At 41.6% G+C, this 16,833-nt stretch overlaps 1 protein-coding gene across 1 annotated transcript in view; it reads right to left on the reverse strand.

The window, feature by feature from the left end:
* The window catches only part of LOC103123861 (plasma membrane ascorbate-dependent reductase CYBRD1), a 30,589-nt gene extending 14,956 nt beyond the window's left edge, over positions 1-15,633 (reverse strand). Inside the window, exon 1 of the mRNA XM_007534539.3 lies at positions 15,298-15,633. Within this exon, the coding sequence (XP_007534601.1) occupies positions 15,298-15,490 (193 nt within the window). The 5' untranslated portion in view covers positions 15,491-15,633. The remainder of the gene's footprint in view (positions 1-15,297) is intronic.
* Positions 15,634-16,833: the final 1,200 nt, after the last annotated feature.

Below are 16,833 nucleotides of genomic sequence, written 5' to 3' on the forward strand. Positions count from 1 at the left end.
TCCTAGTGGGGAAGGGCTCTGGGGAAGCAGAGCTCCAACACACATTGGTGGGGTTGTCTGTCCAGGGAAGTCTAGCAAGACCACTTTTCAACCCTTACTTCAGCAGGAATGTGTCTTACTATTTCTTCTTTTTCTTTTTTTCTCTCAGAATCCAAGGCAGCTCTGCACAGTGCTCTGGTCTCTGATTAAAATAAATAAAACAACTTTTAAAAAGGACTGGTCTATAAGTACTTTGTTAGCTCTTATTTTGAGATCATTGCAGATTTACTTACAATTTTTATTTCATTATTTTTTAAATATTTTATTTATTTATTCCTTTAGTTGCCCTAGTTGTCTTATTGTTGTAGTTATTACTGATGTTATCCATCGTTGTTGGATAGGACAGAGAGAAATGGAGAGAGGAGGGGAAGACAGAGGGGGAGAGAAAGACAGACACACCTGCAGACCTGCTTCACTGCCTGTGAAGCGACTCCCCTGCAGGTGGGGAGCTGGGGGCTCGAACTAGGATCCTTATACCGGTCCTTGTGCTTTGTGCCACGCACGATTAACCCGCTGCCTTACCTACTTGCAATTTTTAAATATAAAGAGACTGGGGAAACAATTCAGCTGCTAACCTGCAGGAACCTCACACCTGAGGCTCTCCACTCAATCCAGAGCACTGCGTGTATTTATTGTGGCTTTGGCTTCTCTCTCTGACTCTCACTCTCATGAATTTTTCTAACTCATGTGAAATAAGCATGATAAATAGACCCAAAAAAGTACTTAACTACCTGAGAATATCACACACAAGAAAGTGATTTCAATGTAATCTACTGACCTTATTCAGATTCCACCAGTTTTACTTATTTATGTGTATGGTATGTGTGGCCTTAAGTATTTTTATTTCCTTTTTGTGCCGAAACCCTGAACTAAACTACCAAGTGTGTGTGTGTGTGTGTGTGTGTGTGTGTGTGTGTGTGTAAGACAGGAATCGATAAGAGCAAGCACAGTGTTTCATACATGAAAAATATACTATACCATGGTGCTATACCTCCAACCTCTATTGAGTATTTCTTTTTTTTTGCCTCCAGGGTTTTTGCTGGGTGCCTGCACCATGAATCCACTGCTCCTGGAGGCCACCCCCCCTTTTTGTTGTAGCCTTGTCAATGGTTATTATTGTTGTTGTTGATGTCGTTCGTTGTTAGACAGGACAGAGAGAAAAATGGAGAGAGGAGGGGAAGACAGAGAGGGGGAGAGAAAGACAGACACCTGCAGACCCGCTTCACCGCCTGTGAAGTGACTCCCCTGCAGGTGGGGAGCCAGGGGCTCCAACAGGGATCCTTCCACCCGTCCTTGCACCACGTGCACTTAACCTGCTGCCCTACTGCCTGACCCCTCTATTGAGTATTTCTAAACAAACAAACAAACAAATGTGAAATGTTCTCTGTGTACTGATCAAAGCGTAGAAATCAGATTAATGTCAACTCAAACACTGGTTTTCCTCTTGCTTGTCTTTTCTTCTCTGTTGATTCACAGGTACACTCTCTGACTCAGCAATTTTCAAGGACAGTAAATATCTCTATAGGCAGTGTCTTAGGGACTTTTTATCTACAAAGAGGGCAATATACGGATCAGGTAGTATAAAAATAAAATTATGCAATTTTTTATAGCACCTGACCTGCTCTCCTAGTTTGGCCTCATTTATTACACACACACACACACACACACACACACACACACACACACACGAACCCTGCTCAGTAAAAAGCACTACCTCAGTGAGGAAGGCTTTAATTATTACTATCATCATCAAGAATAGAGAAGGAAACTACAAAACAGAGAAGTAGCTTGCTCAGTCTCAACTAGTGCTTCAAACTTTATATTGTTAGGGCCAGCAAAATAGCTCACTTGGATAGTGTGCTGCTCTGCTATGTGTGTGACTCAGGTTCCTGACCAGCCCCCACTGTACTGAAGCAAGGTTTACTGTTGTGGTCTCTCTGTCTCTGTCTCTCTCCCTTCTCTGTTTCTATCTTTAAAACAGTAATATTGTTGTCACCATAGCCACCTTCATCATCATCACCATCATTATAATATTCAAGCACTTCCCTAAGGGAAGGCAGAAGGTAGACTGGCGAATCCAAACATCTATACATACAAAGAAAACTCGAAGGGAATATTTGCTTATAAGGCAAGTTCAGAGGAAATTATAGTAGCTTTTTCTCTTTAGTATGACTCATATTATATTAAGTTATTTTTCAAAATGAAAACTATCACGTGATCCGGGAGGTGGCATAGTGGATAAAGCATTGGACTCTCAGGGATGAGGTTCCAAGGTCAATCCCCGGCAGCACAGGTATCAGAATAATGTCTGGTACTTTCCTTCTCACTGCCTATCTTTCTCATTAATAAGTAAATAAAGGAGATTTCCGGAGGTGGGGTTACAAAGCAGCAGCAGCTGTGTTTCTCTCCTCTCCTTTCCTCTCCCAGGTCAACTAGGAATATCAAAGGAGACCACCTAGGACCATAACAAGACAGGACTAGAACGACTTTAGGAACCCACCAAATCACCGGTGAGTGCAAACACCTATGGAGTGCAAACACGTGTGGCTCCTGGACAGAGAGAAGCCTAGAAAGAGATTAAGTGGTTGGTAACAGTCCGGCATTTTATCAGTTGAGACACCACCTCCAGTCTGTTTCACCAACAAAAAGACTAAAGTTAGGGCAGAAATAAATAACACTGAAAATAAGAAAACCATACAAAAGATCAAGGAAAGCAAATGTTGGTTCCTAGAAAGAGTGAACAAAATCGACAAACCTTTAGCCAGACTCACAAAACAAAAAAGGGAGAAGACCCAAATAAATCAGATCATAAATGAAAGAGAAGATATCACAGCAGACACCGTAGAAATTCAACATATCATGCGAGGCTTCTATGAACAACTATATGCCACCAAGCTAGAGAACCTGGAAGAAATGGATGATTTCCTAGATACCTACCAACTTCCAAAATTAAGTAAAGAGGAACTAGATAACATGAACAGGCCCATCATAGCTAATGGAACTGAAACAGTTATCAAAAACCTTCCCAAAAATAAAAGTCCTGGACCGGATTGTTTTACAAATGAATTCTACAAAACCTTTAAAGAAGAACTTATACCTCTACTTTTAAAAGTCTTCCAGAAGATTGAAGACACTGAAATACTCCCTTCCAGCTTCTATGAAGTCAACATCACTCTGATACCAAAAGCAGACAGGACACAACCAAAGAAGAAAACTACAGACCAATATTTCTGATGAACATACATGCTAAAATATTGAACAAAATCCTAGCCAACTGGATACAGCAGTATATTAAAAAGATTGCTCATCATGACCAAGTGGGTTTTATCCCAGGGATGCAAGGTTAGTTTAATATACAGAAATCAATCAATGTGATCCACTACATCAACAAAAGCAAGACCAAAAACCACATGGTCATATCAATAGATGCAGAGAAAGCCCTTGACAAAATACAACATCGCTTTATGATCAAAACACTACAAAAAATGGGAATAGATGGAAAATTCCTCAAGGTAGTAGAGTCTATATATAGCAAACCTACAGCCAACATCATACTCAATGTTGAAAAATTGGAAGCATTTCCCCTCATTTCAGGTACTAGACAGGGCTGCCCACTATCATCATTATTATTCAACATAGTGTTGGAAGTTCTTGCCATAGCAATCAGGCAGGATCAAGGAATTCAAGGCATACAGATTGGAAGAGAAGAAGTCAAACTCTCCCTATTTGCAGATGAATGATAGTATACAAAGAAAAACCTAAGGAATACAGCAAGAAGCTTTTGGAAATCATCAGGCAATACAGTGAGGTGTCAGGCTACAAAATTAACATTCAAAAGTCAGTGGCATTCCTCTATGCAAACACTAAGTTAGAAGAAGATGAAATCTAGAAATCAATTTCTTTTACGATAGCAACAAAGACAATCAAATATCTAGGAATAAACCTAACCAAAGAAGTGAAAGACTTGTATACTGAAAATTTTGAAATCACTACTCAAAGAACTTGAAAAAGACACAAAGAAGTGGAAAGATATTCCATGTTCATGGGTTGGAAGAAAATGAATATACAAAATGAATATACTACCCAGAGCCATCTACAAATTTAATGCTATCCCCATCAAGATCCCAACCACATTTTAAGGAGAATTTAAAAAATGCTACAAATGTTTATCTGGAACCAGAAAAGACCTAGAATTGACAAAACAATCTTGAGGAGAAAGAACAGAACTAGAGGCATCACACTTCCAGATCTCAAATTGTATTATAGGGCCATTGTCATCAAAACTGCTTGGTACTGGAACATGAATAGACACACTGACCAGTGGAATAGAACTGAGAGCCCAGAAGTAAGCCCCCACACCTATGGACATCTTATCTTTGACAAAGGTGCCCAGACTATTAAATGGGGAAAGCAGAGTCTCTTCAACAAATGGTGCTGGAAAAAATAGGTTGAAACATGCAGAAGAATGAAACTGAATCACTATATTTCACCAGATACAAAAGTAAATTCCAAGTGGACCAGGACTTGAATGTTAGACCACAAACTATCAGAGACTTAGAGGAAAATATTGGCAGAACTCTCTTCCACATAAATTTTAAAGACATCTTCAATGAAATGGATCCAATTACAAAGAAGACTAAGGCAAGCATAAACCTATGGGACTACATTAAATTAAAAAGCTTCTGCACAGCAAAAGAAATCACTACTCAAACCAAGAGACCCCTCACAGAATGGGGGAAGATCTTTACATGCCATACATCAGACAAGAGACTAATAACCAGAATATGTAAAGAGCTTGCCAAACTCAACAACAAGAAAACAAATGACCCCATTCAAAAATGGGGAGAGGACATGGACAGAATATTCACCACAGAAGAGATCCAAAAGGCCCAGAAACACATGAAAAAGTGCTCCAAGTCTTTGATTGTCAGAGAAATGCAAATGAAGACAACAGTGAGATACCACCTCACTCCTGTGAGAATGTCATACATAAGAAAAATGCTGGAAAGGTTGTGGGGTCAAAGGAACCCTCCTTCACTGCTGTTGGGAATGTAAATTGGTCCAACCTCTGTGGAGAACAGTCTGGAGAACTCTCAGAAGGCTAGAAATGGACCTAACCTATGATCCTGCAATTCCTCTCTTGGGGATATATCCTAAGGAACCCAACACACCCATACAGAAAGATCTGTGTACACACATGTTCTTAGCAGCACAATTTGTAATAGCCAAAACCTGGAAGCAACCCAGGTGTCCAACAACAGATGAGTGGCTTAGCAAGTTGTGGTCTATATACACAATGGACTACTACTCAGCTATAAAAAATGGTGACTTCACCGTTTTCAGCTGATCTTGGATGGACCTTGAAAAAATCATGTCAAGTGAAATAATTCAAAAATAGAAGGATGAATATGGGATGATCTCATTCTCAGGCAGAAGTTGAAAAACAAGATCAGAAGAGAAAACACAAGTAGAACCTGAACTGGAATTGACGTATTGCACCAAAGTAAAAGACTCTGGGGTGGGGGTGGGGGGAGAATACAGGTCCAAAAAGGATGACAGAGGACCTAGTAGGGGTTGTATTGTTATATGGAAAACTGGGAAATGTTATGCATGTACAAATTATTGTATTTACTGTCGAATGTAAAACATTAATTCCCCACCAAAGAAATTAAAAATAAATAAATAAATAAAACCTTAAATATAAAAAACTATTCTCTGATGCTAGATATCAGAAATAATTACAACATCTGAGAAAAGTTATAAGAAATAGCAGAGGGGAGGCTGGGCAGTAGCGTACCAGGTTAAGCGCGCACACATGGCAGTGAGTGCAAGGCACAGTGTAAGCCCCCAGCTCTCCACTTGCAGGGTGGGTCGCTTCACAGACAGTGAAGCAGGTCTGTAGGTGTCTATCTTTCTCTCTTCCTTTCTGTCTTCCCCTCCTCTCTAGATTTCTCTCTGTCCTATCCAACAACAGCTATAACAACAACAAGGGCGATAAGGGCAACAAAATGGGAAAAATGACCTCCAGGAGCAGTGGATTCGTAGTGCAGGCACAGAGCCCTAGTGATAACCCTGGAGGCAAAAAAAAAAAAAAAAAGAAAAGAAAAGAAAAAAGAAAAAGAAAAAAGAAAAAAAGGATTAGCAGAGAGTTCTGTGGAGTAACAGGAGTTCAGGAGCTGAGTACACAAGTGTGTGCCTGTTATGAAAACACATCATTTGACATAAGGCTCTGCATATATTTGATTCTACAATAACAAGTTTGCCTTTAAAATGTTACCAAAATTCAAAGACAGCTTTGTTCCCCATAAAGAAAGTTTACTCGTCTCAATACTACAGACTCTACATGGAAAAGTGTCAGGTTTTTCCATTCAGCTAAAATCTGTTCCCTTTAAATGACAAAACTTGGTTTTGAAACCTTTTCTGCTTACTCAAATGTTTTTCAGACTGGTTGGCCACTAACTTCCCTTCTCTGGAAGTAGCATGCATGCAACACTATGTAACCTTTTGTTGATGATTTGCGGCTATCAGAAAAACACAATGTCCTGTTACCAAGAGTAGATCCTTAGGCACTTTTGAAGCAGGAGCAATGGTTTCCTTGGATCCAAATGGACTCAGATTTAGGATTTTTCTATTTCTTAGTTTCTTGCTCACTTTATGGTTCCTACCTCCAACCTTTTCCCTCCATCATCATCATCATCATCATCTTACTTTATCATCTATTCTAACCAACTCTTAGGTCTAATTTACATTGTTTTATATTGACAAAGATCTTACTTGTGATTTTTTTTTTTTTTTACCAGAGCACTACTCAACTCTGGTTTATGGTGATGCAGGGGATTGAACCTGGGACTTCAGAGCCTCAGGCATGAGAGTCTCTTGGCATAATCATTATGCTAACTACCCCCAGCAAAGATCTTAGATCTGGGAGTCGGTTAGTAGATCACCAGGTTAAGCGCACATGGTGCAAAGTGCAAGGACCAGCATAAGGATCCCGGTTTGAGCCCCTGACTCCCCAGCTGCAGGGGAGTTGCTTCACAAGCTGTGAAGCAGGTCTGCAGGTGTCTCTCTTTCTTTCCCCCCTCTTTCCCTTCTCTCTCCATTCCTCTCTGTCCTGTCTAACAACGATGACATCAATAACAACAACAATAATAACTACAACAACAATTAAAAAACAAGGGCAAGAAAAGGGAAAATAAATAAATATTTCAAAAATATCTTAGATCTATTTATCCTAGATGGTTAGTACATGGGAATCCCAAACATTATTTTCTGTGTGGCTAGAGAACCCATAATAGTTTTTCAGTTAAGAGTATACTTTTATAAGCTTGCAAACCCATTAGCCAATTGGTTTCAACTAACTCTCACCTTATGTAAATCTGAGGGGCTCTCCTATGACTGAGCATGGAGATTTCATCACTGACTCTGATTATATAGAAACTAGTCAGTAGAACGGGATCTGGTTCAGAATGCTTTCCAAATAAAGGAAGGATAACTGCAAAATATTGCATTTGCACTACTGTTTAAATGTTTTTTAAAATGTGTAAATAACCAAAATATGGTGGAACTTAGGAGAAACGGGCAGCATTCACAAATCAAATCACACTTTTTAAACAAGAAGTTATTCTCAAACGTTGTACAAACTGCCCAGAGAGAGGCATTTAAATATTTCTTGCTTCTTTGGCTTGGCATTTACCTAGACACCATTCCTGAGGTTCAGTGAGAAGGGAGGAAAAGGTTTCCTAAATGCATGAGTAGAGGAAATGGCATCAAACAACTACTTGTGACTAAAACAAGAGCTTTCTGTTAGAGATCTTGTTGGCCAAGACCATTTACCCCCAGAAAAGTGAAGGGAAACAGGGGCATGCATATATGAATACATTTTAAATAATCTTTAAAGGAAAATTACTGACAGTAGAGAATGCTATTATAATAAAAATTATTATACCTGTGTATAACTGTTCTGTGTATAGTTTAGACAATGACGAGGAAAATACAGTTACCTGGGTTTGAATTGAATTATTAGGAAGATCAGTTCCTCACTGCATAGTCAACTCAGATATATGTGAAAATACATATTTTCCAATATGTAATCATTTTTCTTTCACAATACAATTATAAAGCTATCTAAATATATAAGCATACTTTTTAACAATGCAAATTTACAATTTTTCTAAGTGTATGTGGGGGAAGGGCATTGAAGGAACATGTTTGGGGATAGTTCCTTTTAAAAAATATTTTATTTATTTTACATTAATGAGAGAGATACAGAGAGAAAGACACAGAAATACCTAAGCACTGCTCAGCTCTGGCTTGAGATTGAACATGAGATGCTTGGGGTTGAACATGAGACCGCAGAGCCTCAGGCATGGAAATCTTGCATAATCATCATGCTGCTCTCCAGTCCTGTTCCTCCAATCCAACAAATCACCAAAGACTGAATCAATCAAAGCAAGAGATATTTATTTATTCGTTCAGTCCTAGTGGCCAGTGATCCAATAATTGAGATTTTGATAGAATTCATTCCTTCTCAAAACTGAGTAAGAACCCATTCCATAATTCTCTAGTTTCAACTGACTGATGACAATTCTTGGTGGTTTTGTGCATATAGACAAGTCACTCCTAGTTTTGCCCGTCTTCACATGACCTTCATTTCATCTCAGCGTATTTCTGTGGCTCAAATCTCTCTTTTTATATAGTCACTAGACTTAGGATTCATCCGAAATCCAGGATGATCTCCTCTTGTGATCTGTATCTTAATTACATTTGCAAAGATGCTTAGGCCATATTTGCAGGTGCATGAAACTAGGATTAAAGCATATTTTATGAGGAGTCACTATTCACTAAACTGATACGATAATCACACTAGATTTTTAGATTACTTAGAAGTCAGAAGACTGAACTTCAGACACTATAATATTAAGAGATTAGAATAAGGGGGTTGAGTGGTGGCACACTCAATTAAGCACACATTATCATGCACAAGAATCCAGGTTCGACCCCAAGTCCCCTACCTGTCTGGAGGATGCTTCATAAGCAGTGAAGCAGGTGTGCAGGTGTCTGTCTTTCCCTCTTCCTCTCTACCTCCCCTCCCCTCTCAATTTTTCTCTGTCCTGTCAAATAAAAACAAACGATAATAAAAACAAAAGAAAAAAATGGGAAAAAATGGCAGCCAGGAACCATGGATTTGTAGTGCCAACACTGAGCCCCAGCAATAACCCTGGTGGAAGTAAAAAGTAAATGAGGTGGGGGGGGGAGAGAGAGAGAGAGAGAAATGAGAACAAACTCAAAATAGGCACAGAGGAGCCAGGTGGTGGTGCACCTGGGTGAGTGCACACATTACAGTGTGCAAGGACCCAGGTTCAAACATTTGGTCCCCACATAAGCAGTGAAGCAGTGTTGCAAGTGTCTTTTTCTTTATCTCCCCCTCCCTCCTTCCCTCTCGATTTCTTGAAGGGAAGAAAGGGAAAAAGAGACACCAAAGCACTGCAACACTATCCATAGAGTTTTGTTGGTGCTATTCTTTGTGCTGGGGAATTCAACCCAGGTACCAGTGCATGGTGAAGCATGTGCGTGACCTGCCGAAATACCTCCTGGCCCCCTAAAACATTTTATTAGTTACATTATAAAGAGATCTGCATCCTCACCAAACTCAGCAACAAGAAAGCAAATGACCCTATACAAAAATGGGGAGAGGATATGAACACAATATTCACCACAGAAGAGATCCAAAAGGCCAACAAACAAATGAAAAAATGCTACGTCACTGATCATCAGAGAAATGCAAACAAAGATACCACTTCACTCCTGTGAGAATGTCATACATCAGAAAAAGTAACAGCAACAAATGCTGGAGAGGGTGTGGGGTCAAAGGAACCCTCCTGCACTGCTAGTAGGAATGCCAGTTGGTTCAACCCTGTGGAGAACAGTCTGGAGAACTCTCAAAAAGCAAGAAGTGAACCTTCCCTATGACCCTGCAATTCCTCTCCTAGGGATATATCCAAAGGAACCAAACACACCCATCCAAAAAGATTTGTGTCTACCTATGTTCATAGCAGCACAATTTGTAATAGCCAAAACCTAGAAGCAACCCAGGTGTCCAACAACAGATGAGTGGCTGAGCAAGTTGTGGTCTATATACACAATGGAATACTACTCAGCTATAAAAAAAAATAGTGATTTCACCTTCTTCACCCCATCTGCGATGGAGCTTGAAGGAATCATGTTAAGTGAGATAAGTCAGGAACAAAAAGATGAATATGGGATGATCTCATTCATAGACAGAAGTTGAAAAAAAGATCTGAAGGGAAAACTGAGGATTGAACCTGAGACCTCAGACACTCAGGCATGAAAATCTTTTGCACTAACCATTATGCTATCTCCCTAGCCCTCAGTTGCTGCTCTAATTTCCTTTTTGTTAGTTTTTCAAATGTTAAAGGTCGTTATATTCTCTCAGAAAACCAAATGAGATCATTACACTATTCAATTTCTCTTTAGTCCATGCAGTAAAGAATGCTGCAGTGGGACAGTTTTAGAATTACAGAGATCTCCTTTCACTAAATTTACATACTTGAATTTTCTACTTTTTACTGAAGGTCACATTCCACCTTGATAAACCTTTTTAAAGGTCAAGCACCACTGAGAGTATTTATTTGCTTCAGTCTTTCTGTGGCTGTCTTTTCAAGGTTTGTTTCTCTGATTTCCTAGCAGTATACCTATTTCATGGGAAACATTCCTCTTAGAAAAGCACAAAGCCTCTTCTAAAGTTTTCTTTGTAACCCTTCCTCATTCCTACTCCCTAACTTCCCAACTAAATTTTATTTCAGTTTTAGATATCTTATAGTTTGTTGTACTTTATTTTGGAATACATATATTTCTTCAATTACACTTGGTGTTTATATAATACATCATATATACACAGAGGCTTTCATTGTGTAATAATTATTACCTTGCTCTCTTCAGAGTCTTCATGGAGTGTTCGTAAAAGTTTCATTTGATCTCACATAGTTTCAAATACTATTTACTGTTGGCATATTGCATTTGCAAACCACTTTATGCTTAGAGTAATAAGTGTACTTTAGCCTTCATTTCCTTGTCTCTAATTATTTCTGTATTACAGATAAATTCAATTATATCATGTTCATTATTAGACCTCTGAAATAGCATAATCTCAAACTTTCCTCCTTGAAGCAATTACACACAAGGTTGGGGGGGGGCTTGTTATGGGCTGGAGAGATGGTACAGAGGTTTACAAAACAAACATTCATGCTTGGGGCTCAGAAGTCCCAGGTTAAATCCCTAGCACAACCTTAAGCCAGAGCTGAGTGCGCTCTGGTGAAAAACAAAACACATGGAACCTTCTTTCCCCTGGATGTAGGGGGTGTAGGTAGGCAAAATTTGTAAGAGCTAGGAAGCACATGTCTATATGTATGAAAAAGCTTAAGTTCATACTAAAGAAATATATGTGATTAAAGTGCTTTGCAAGTTTGGAGTCCAAATAGTAAACAATAAGGGCAAAATTTTCAAGACAAATATTCCAAAACTTAGACAAACACAGCAGTAACTAAGCTTAAAGGAAACACTACTTTCATAAAAGCAGAAGGTGACTATTTCCAAAATATCCATTTACACATTATCCCAAAGTGAGTATAAACAGGTGAAGAAAATCCAGGGGCTCAGTAGTGACACACTACATTGAGTGTACACAATCTAATGTACAAGGAACCGGGTTCAAATCCCTGGTCCCCATCTGCAAGCAGGAAAGCTTCATTAAGAAGTGAAGTGGTACTGCAGATGTTTCTTTCTTTTTCTTTTTTTTTATTCCCTTTTGTTGCCCTTATTCTTTTGTTGTTGTAGCCATTGTTGTTGTTGTTGGATAGGACAGAGAAATGGAGAGAGGAGGGGAAGAGAGAGAGGGGGAGAGAAAGACACCTACAGACCTGCTTCACCGCTTGTGAAGCGACTTCCCTACAGGTGGGGAGCCGGGGGCTCGAACCAGGATGCTTATGCGGGTCCTTGGGCTTTGCGCCGCTTGCGCTTAACCCGCTGCGCTAACGCCCGACTCCCACTGCAGATGTTTCTATATCTCGCTCCCTCTCTATTTCTCCCAGCTCTCTCAGCTTTTCTCTGTCCTGTCCAACAAAATAAAACAATTTAATAAATATCCTCCCATATTAAAAAAAAAAACACACACCGAAGTTCAAGAAAATAAATCCTTTTAAGAAAACTGAAATGCAAGGTCCCGGCATAAGGACCCCGGTTACAGCCCCCGGCTCCCCACTTGCCGGGGAGTCGCTTCACAGGCAGTGAAGCAGGTCTGCAGGTGTGTCTTTCTCTCCCCATCTTCCCCTCCTCTCTCTATTTCTCTCTGTCTTGTCTAGCAACAACTACATCAATAACAACAATAATAACTACAACAACAATAAAAACAACAAGGACAACAAAAGGAAAAATAAATAATATAAATAAATGAATAAAAGAAAACTGAAATGGATTCCAATATGAACGATGAGTTTCAAAGTGCATTTTGGATGGCATTTTTTGCTTTTCTAAAAAAAAAAAAAAAAGTTTACAGAAAGAAAGCATACTGACATGAAAGCAGAGAAAGGAACCTTGAAAATAAGGACACTGAAATCATCTATACGTCCTGGTGGGTATGTTACTGAAATGCTCTGTATCATTTTACTCCAGTATTACTGTGATATAATGTACTTATTAGGCACACAGAAAGACCTTGATAAATATTAACTATCAACATCTAATACTATGTGAGGTATCAATATGTTTTGGTTTGGTTATGTCTTATTATTGTCTCCTTTTTGATAAGTCAGGAAACAAGTAGTTATCACCTGTGTTTCCCTCCCCCTCAGGAGAAGATACTTTAGAACTTCCAGAATGTTTGTAGATATTAGGAGCTACTCTGAAGATCTGGAAGTGGGAGTGGAAGATCTTGTTGCTATCACTCTAGGCAAACGGAAAGTGTTGACAGCTCTGACCAAACATAAGTCTGTACCATAGAAGAAAGAACATGTCTGATGACCGCAGCTTTGGAACTTGACTGCTTTTCTAGTGTTAGTGACAAGTTACATTGTTTACAATACAACATAGCTTAGCCAGTGATACATTCCTTTTCCAATTTCAAAGCACAGGAATGCATAAACAAGGGAAGAACATTAGCAAGGTCTTCAACACCATCCCAGAGGCAGGCAATATGCCTGATCAAGGCAATAATCTTTTCTTCAGCAATGAGGTCCTGGCTTTTTGTTCAGTATATGCATGTAGAGAGTTACATACAGGAGTTGGGTGCTGGTGCACCTGGTTAAGTGCATGTATTACCAGGCACAAAGATCCAGATTCAAGCCCTCAGTCCTCACCTGCAGGGGGGGAAAGCTTCATGAGCAGTGAAGCAGTGTTGCAGGTGTCTCTCTGTTTCTCTCCCTTTCTGTCTTTTTTTTTTAATTTAAAATAATTATCTTTATTTATTTACTGGATAAAGACATCCAGAAATCAAGAGGGAAGGGGGCGATAGAGAGGGAGAGAGAGATAGAGGGACACCTGCAACACTGCTTCACCACTCACAAAGCTTTCTCCCTGCAGGTGGGGACCAGAGGCTCAAAGCTGGGTCCTTGAGCATTGTAACATGTGTGCTCAAGGAGGAGGGGGGTGTGGGGTGGGGGGGTGGCACACCTGGTTGAGTGCACACATTATCGGGCACAAGATCCAGGTTCAAACCCCGGGCCCCTACATACAGGGGGAAAGCTTCACGAGTGAAATGGGGCTGCCTCTCTCCATGCCCATCACCCCTGCTTCCCTCTTCATTTCTCTCTGTCTTTATCCAATAAATAAGTACATAAATAAAATATTAAAAAAACGTTTAAAATAAAAAACTGTTGTAATATGTGTGCTCAACTAGGAATGCCACCACCCGCCCTCCCTCTTTTTCTATCTCACTCTCAATTTCTCTCTATCAAATGAAATAAAGTTTTTTTTTTAAAAGACTCTCAAAAGAATCTTCAGCAGTGTTCCATGTTTCTTAAAAAATTAAGAGAGAGAGATATACACAGTGTGGGGGAAAGAGTCACATATGGGTGGCAGACAGCCATTGCAGAGGTAAGGCTAGAAGTTTCAGCTAGTTGTGGTTCTTTCTAAATCCTTTTCACACTTCTCAGTTATTCTCTGCAACAGAACACCAGCCCAATGTTTTCTGCATTTCTGCTAAATACTTACTCTATTGAGGCCCTAACTTCACGTTTTGGAAAGTGGTGTCAAATAAGTGGCTCTCACACTACTTTATGAGGTTTCTCCTGGGAAACAGCAGGGGGAGAAAGGAAGCTGTCAGAGATGGTAAGTACAGTTAACAGCATTGACTTGGACATCAGAAAGTTGCTCAGACATCTGAGTGGGGGAACTGAACTCTGGACCCCAGAGCTCTACCACTGTGTCACTAAAAATATGTTTAAGAAAAAAAATAATAAACCTGCCAGACTTGGTTTTCCCTCTGGCCAGACTCATTCCAGAATGCAGGCCTGGGTAGGGTTCGTGTGGATTCAGAAGTTGCCAGCACAAGTATTTGTCTGAGCTAGGTGCTTCTGGCCAGCGCCCAACAGGAAGCGCCCCTTATTCCTCACCCCCTTAGCTCACCCCACCCCGCCCCATTCCAGCCTGGAGAATTTCGCAGGTCTGCAGCCACATAAACAAGTTGGACTCGAGACTGTCCAATAACTAGGCAGGGCAGCGGAACACCCTTTGGAGTCCTGGCAGCTTCCTGACTCCACGGAGCTGAAGGTCCTCGGACCAGAGGAGCCAGGATGGATGCTTCACTCGCCCTGACGACTCCTGGCTGCCCAGCCCTTCGCTCAGGGCAGAGAAGAGGCACATTCCTACCCCTTTGGCCCTGCGTTCAGCTTCTGCAGCCTCGAGTTCGGCGAAGGCCTCGCCTAAAGAGCGTCTTTGGGCCCCTGACTGTGCAGGCTCAGTCTTCGGGGCAGTTTTTGGGAGAAGAGGGGTGGGTGGGGTGTAAGGTGCCTGGATCTGTCTACACCGTACTCCTCCGCGCCCCGGTGCCCCTCCGGTTTCCTGGCATAACCAGGATGCCTCCAGGACGTCTAAGTCACTCTGCAAAGAGTTAGCCCAAGTTGGGGCCGGGCTCCCCACCGCGCTCCCACCAGGGAGGGAGTTTGGGCCCGGCCCCGCTCCACTGCCCTGCGGGTACCCAGGACCCCCTTCCGCGGATCCCCGCCACCGCCCCGGAGGTGCCAGTACCGATGCCCTGGATGAAGACGAAGCCAGTAATGAGCAGCACCGGGTGCCAGTTAAACTCCAACTCTGTTCCGTCCCAGCCGAGCCCCTCCCGGTAGTGCAGGACCCAGATAAGGGTGAAGATCACCGACAGGAAGCCGACCAGCAACGCCGACACCAGCAGCCCCAGGAAGCCCTTGTAGCCGGCCATGGCCATGGCACCCCATTCCCCGCAGGCTGGCAGCCTCTAGGTCTCAGCGAGCCCACGGTGGTGGCAGCCTCTGACTAGTGGCCCCGCTTCTGACCCCGGGCGTCTTCTGCAGGGAACTGTCTCCGCCCTGGAGGAGGGACTTTCTTGCCCTCCTGCCAGGGACCTGGGGCCTCCTGGTGGTGGGCAGCTGGCTCTCAGATACTGGCTCCAGATACTGGCTCCACCCTCGGGATCTCAGGGCCCAGGCCCCGTCTGGCATCCAGTCTTGTACAGAACTCAGAGAAGACAGAGTTCTAAGGATTTTATACCTACCATTTTCTGTTAACTCTTGCGTGTTTCTTCTTGATTTGTGGGGAGACCGCGTAAGAGTAAGGCAGTATTGAGTTCATTGTTGGTTAACAGAAAAAAGAAAAAAAAGGAACCCATTGGGTAAGGTGTGTATATGTTTGTGACTTAACTTATGCAGCTTCCTGAGACCCAGTCCTACTGGAATGACTGTACTTGAAGCTGAGGAAAACCTGTGGAATAGTGTGTTTGACCTTGTCTTGTAAGAAAAGCTTGCAGTCAGTTTGAGAAAGAGAGAGAGAGAGAACAGCCGTCATCAATTGGACCCTGGAATTACCTGTATAATGTGCTAAGAATGACTTTTTTTTTTTTGTCTCTAGTACTTCACCACTCCTGTCTTACTTTTTCAGAGAGCTAGAGAAAGAGATGGGAAGAAACCACAGCACTGAAACTTTTTTTCTGCGCAATGGAAAGAAGCTCTCTACATGGCAAAGCAGCACTCTGTGAGCTATTATGCCAGATTTTTGAATGACTTTTAATTTTTTTTCCCTTTTGTTGCCCTTGTTTTTTATTGTTGTTGTAGTTATTGATGTCGTCATTGTTAGGACAGAGATAAATGGAGAGAGGAGGAGAAGACAAAGAGGGGGAGAGAAAGATAGACACCTGCAGACCTGCTTCACCACTTGTGAAGCGACTCCCCCGCAGGTGGGGAACCCGGATCCTTAGGCTGGTCCTTGTGCTTTGCGCCATGTGCGCTTAACCCGCTGTGCTAACGCCAGACTCCCTGAATGACTCTTTTAAAAGATGCCCACCTACTCAAACCTGTTTGGACTAAGTTCCACTTTGATAAAGTGAAAATCACTCCCTCCTTCCAACATTCGTATCATTCTTCTCCACTTGTCAAGGAAAGTGCTGGTGTGATCTATTGCTGTTTCAAACAAACAATAGCTACTCCAGGGACTGGGAGATAACTTGCCCAGCAGGCTGCACACTTTTCTATAACCGTGGACTAGGACTCAAGCTCCTGGCACCACAGAGAGCATCATGCACAGGAGGATGTACCT

This window comes from Erinaceus europaeus, chromosome 18 (genome assembly GCF_950295315.1).
Source record: "Erinaceus europaeus chromosome 18, mEriEur2.1, whole genome shotgun sequence".
NCBI classification, from domain to species: domain Eukaryota; kingdom Metazoa; phylum Chordata; class Mammalia; order Eulipotyphla; family Erinaceidae; genus Erinaceus; species Erinaceus europaeus.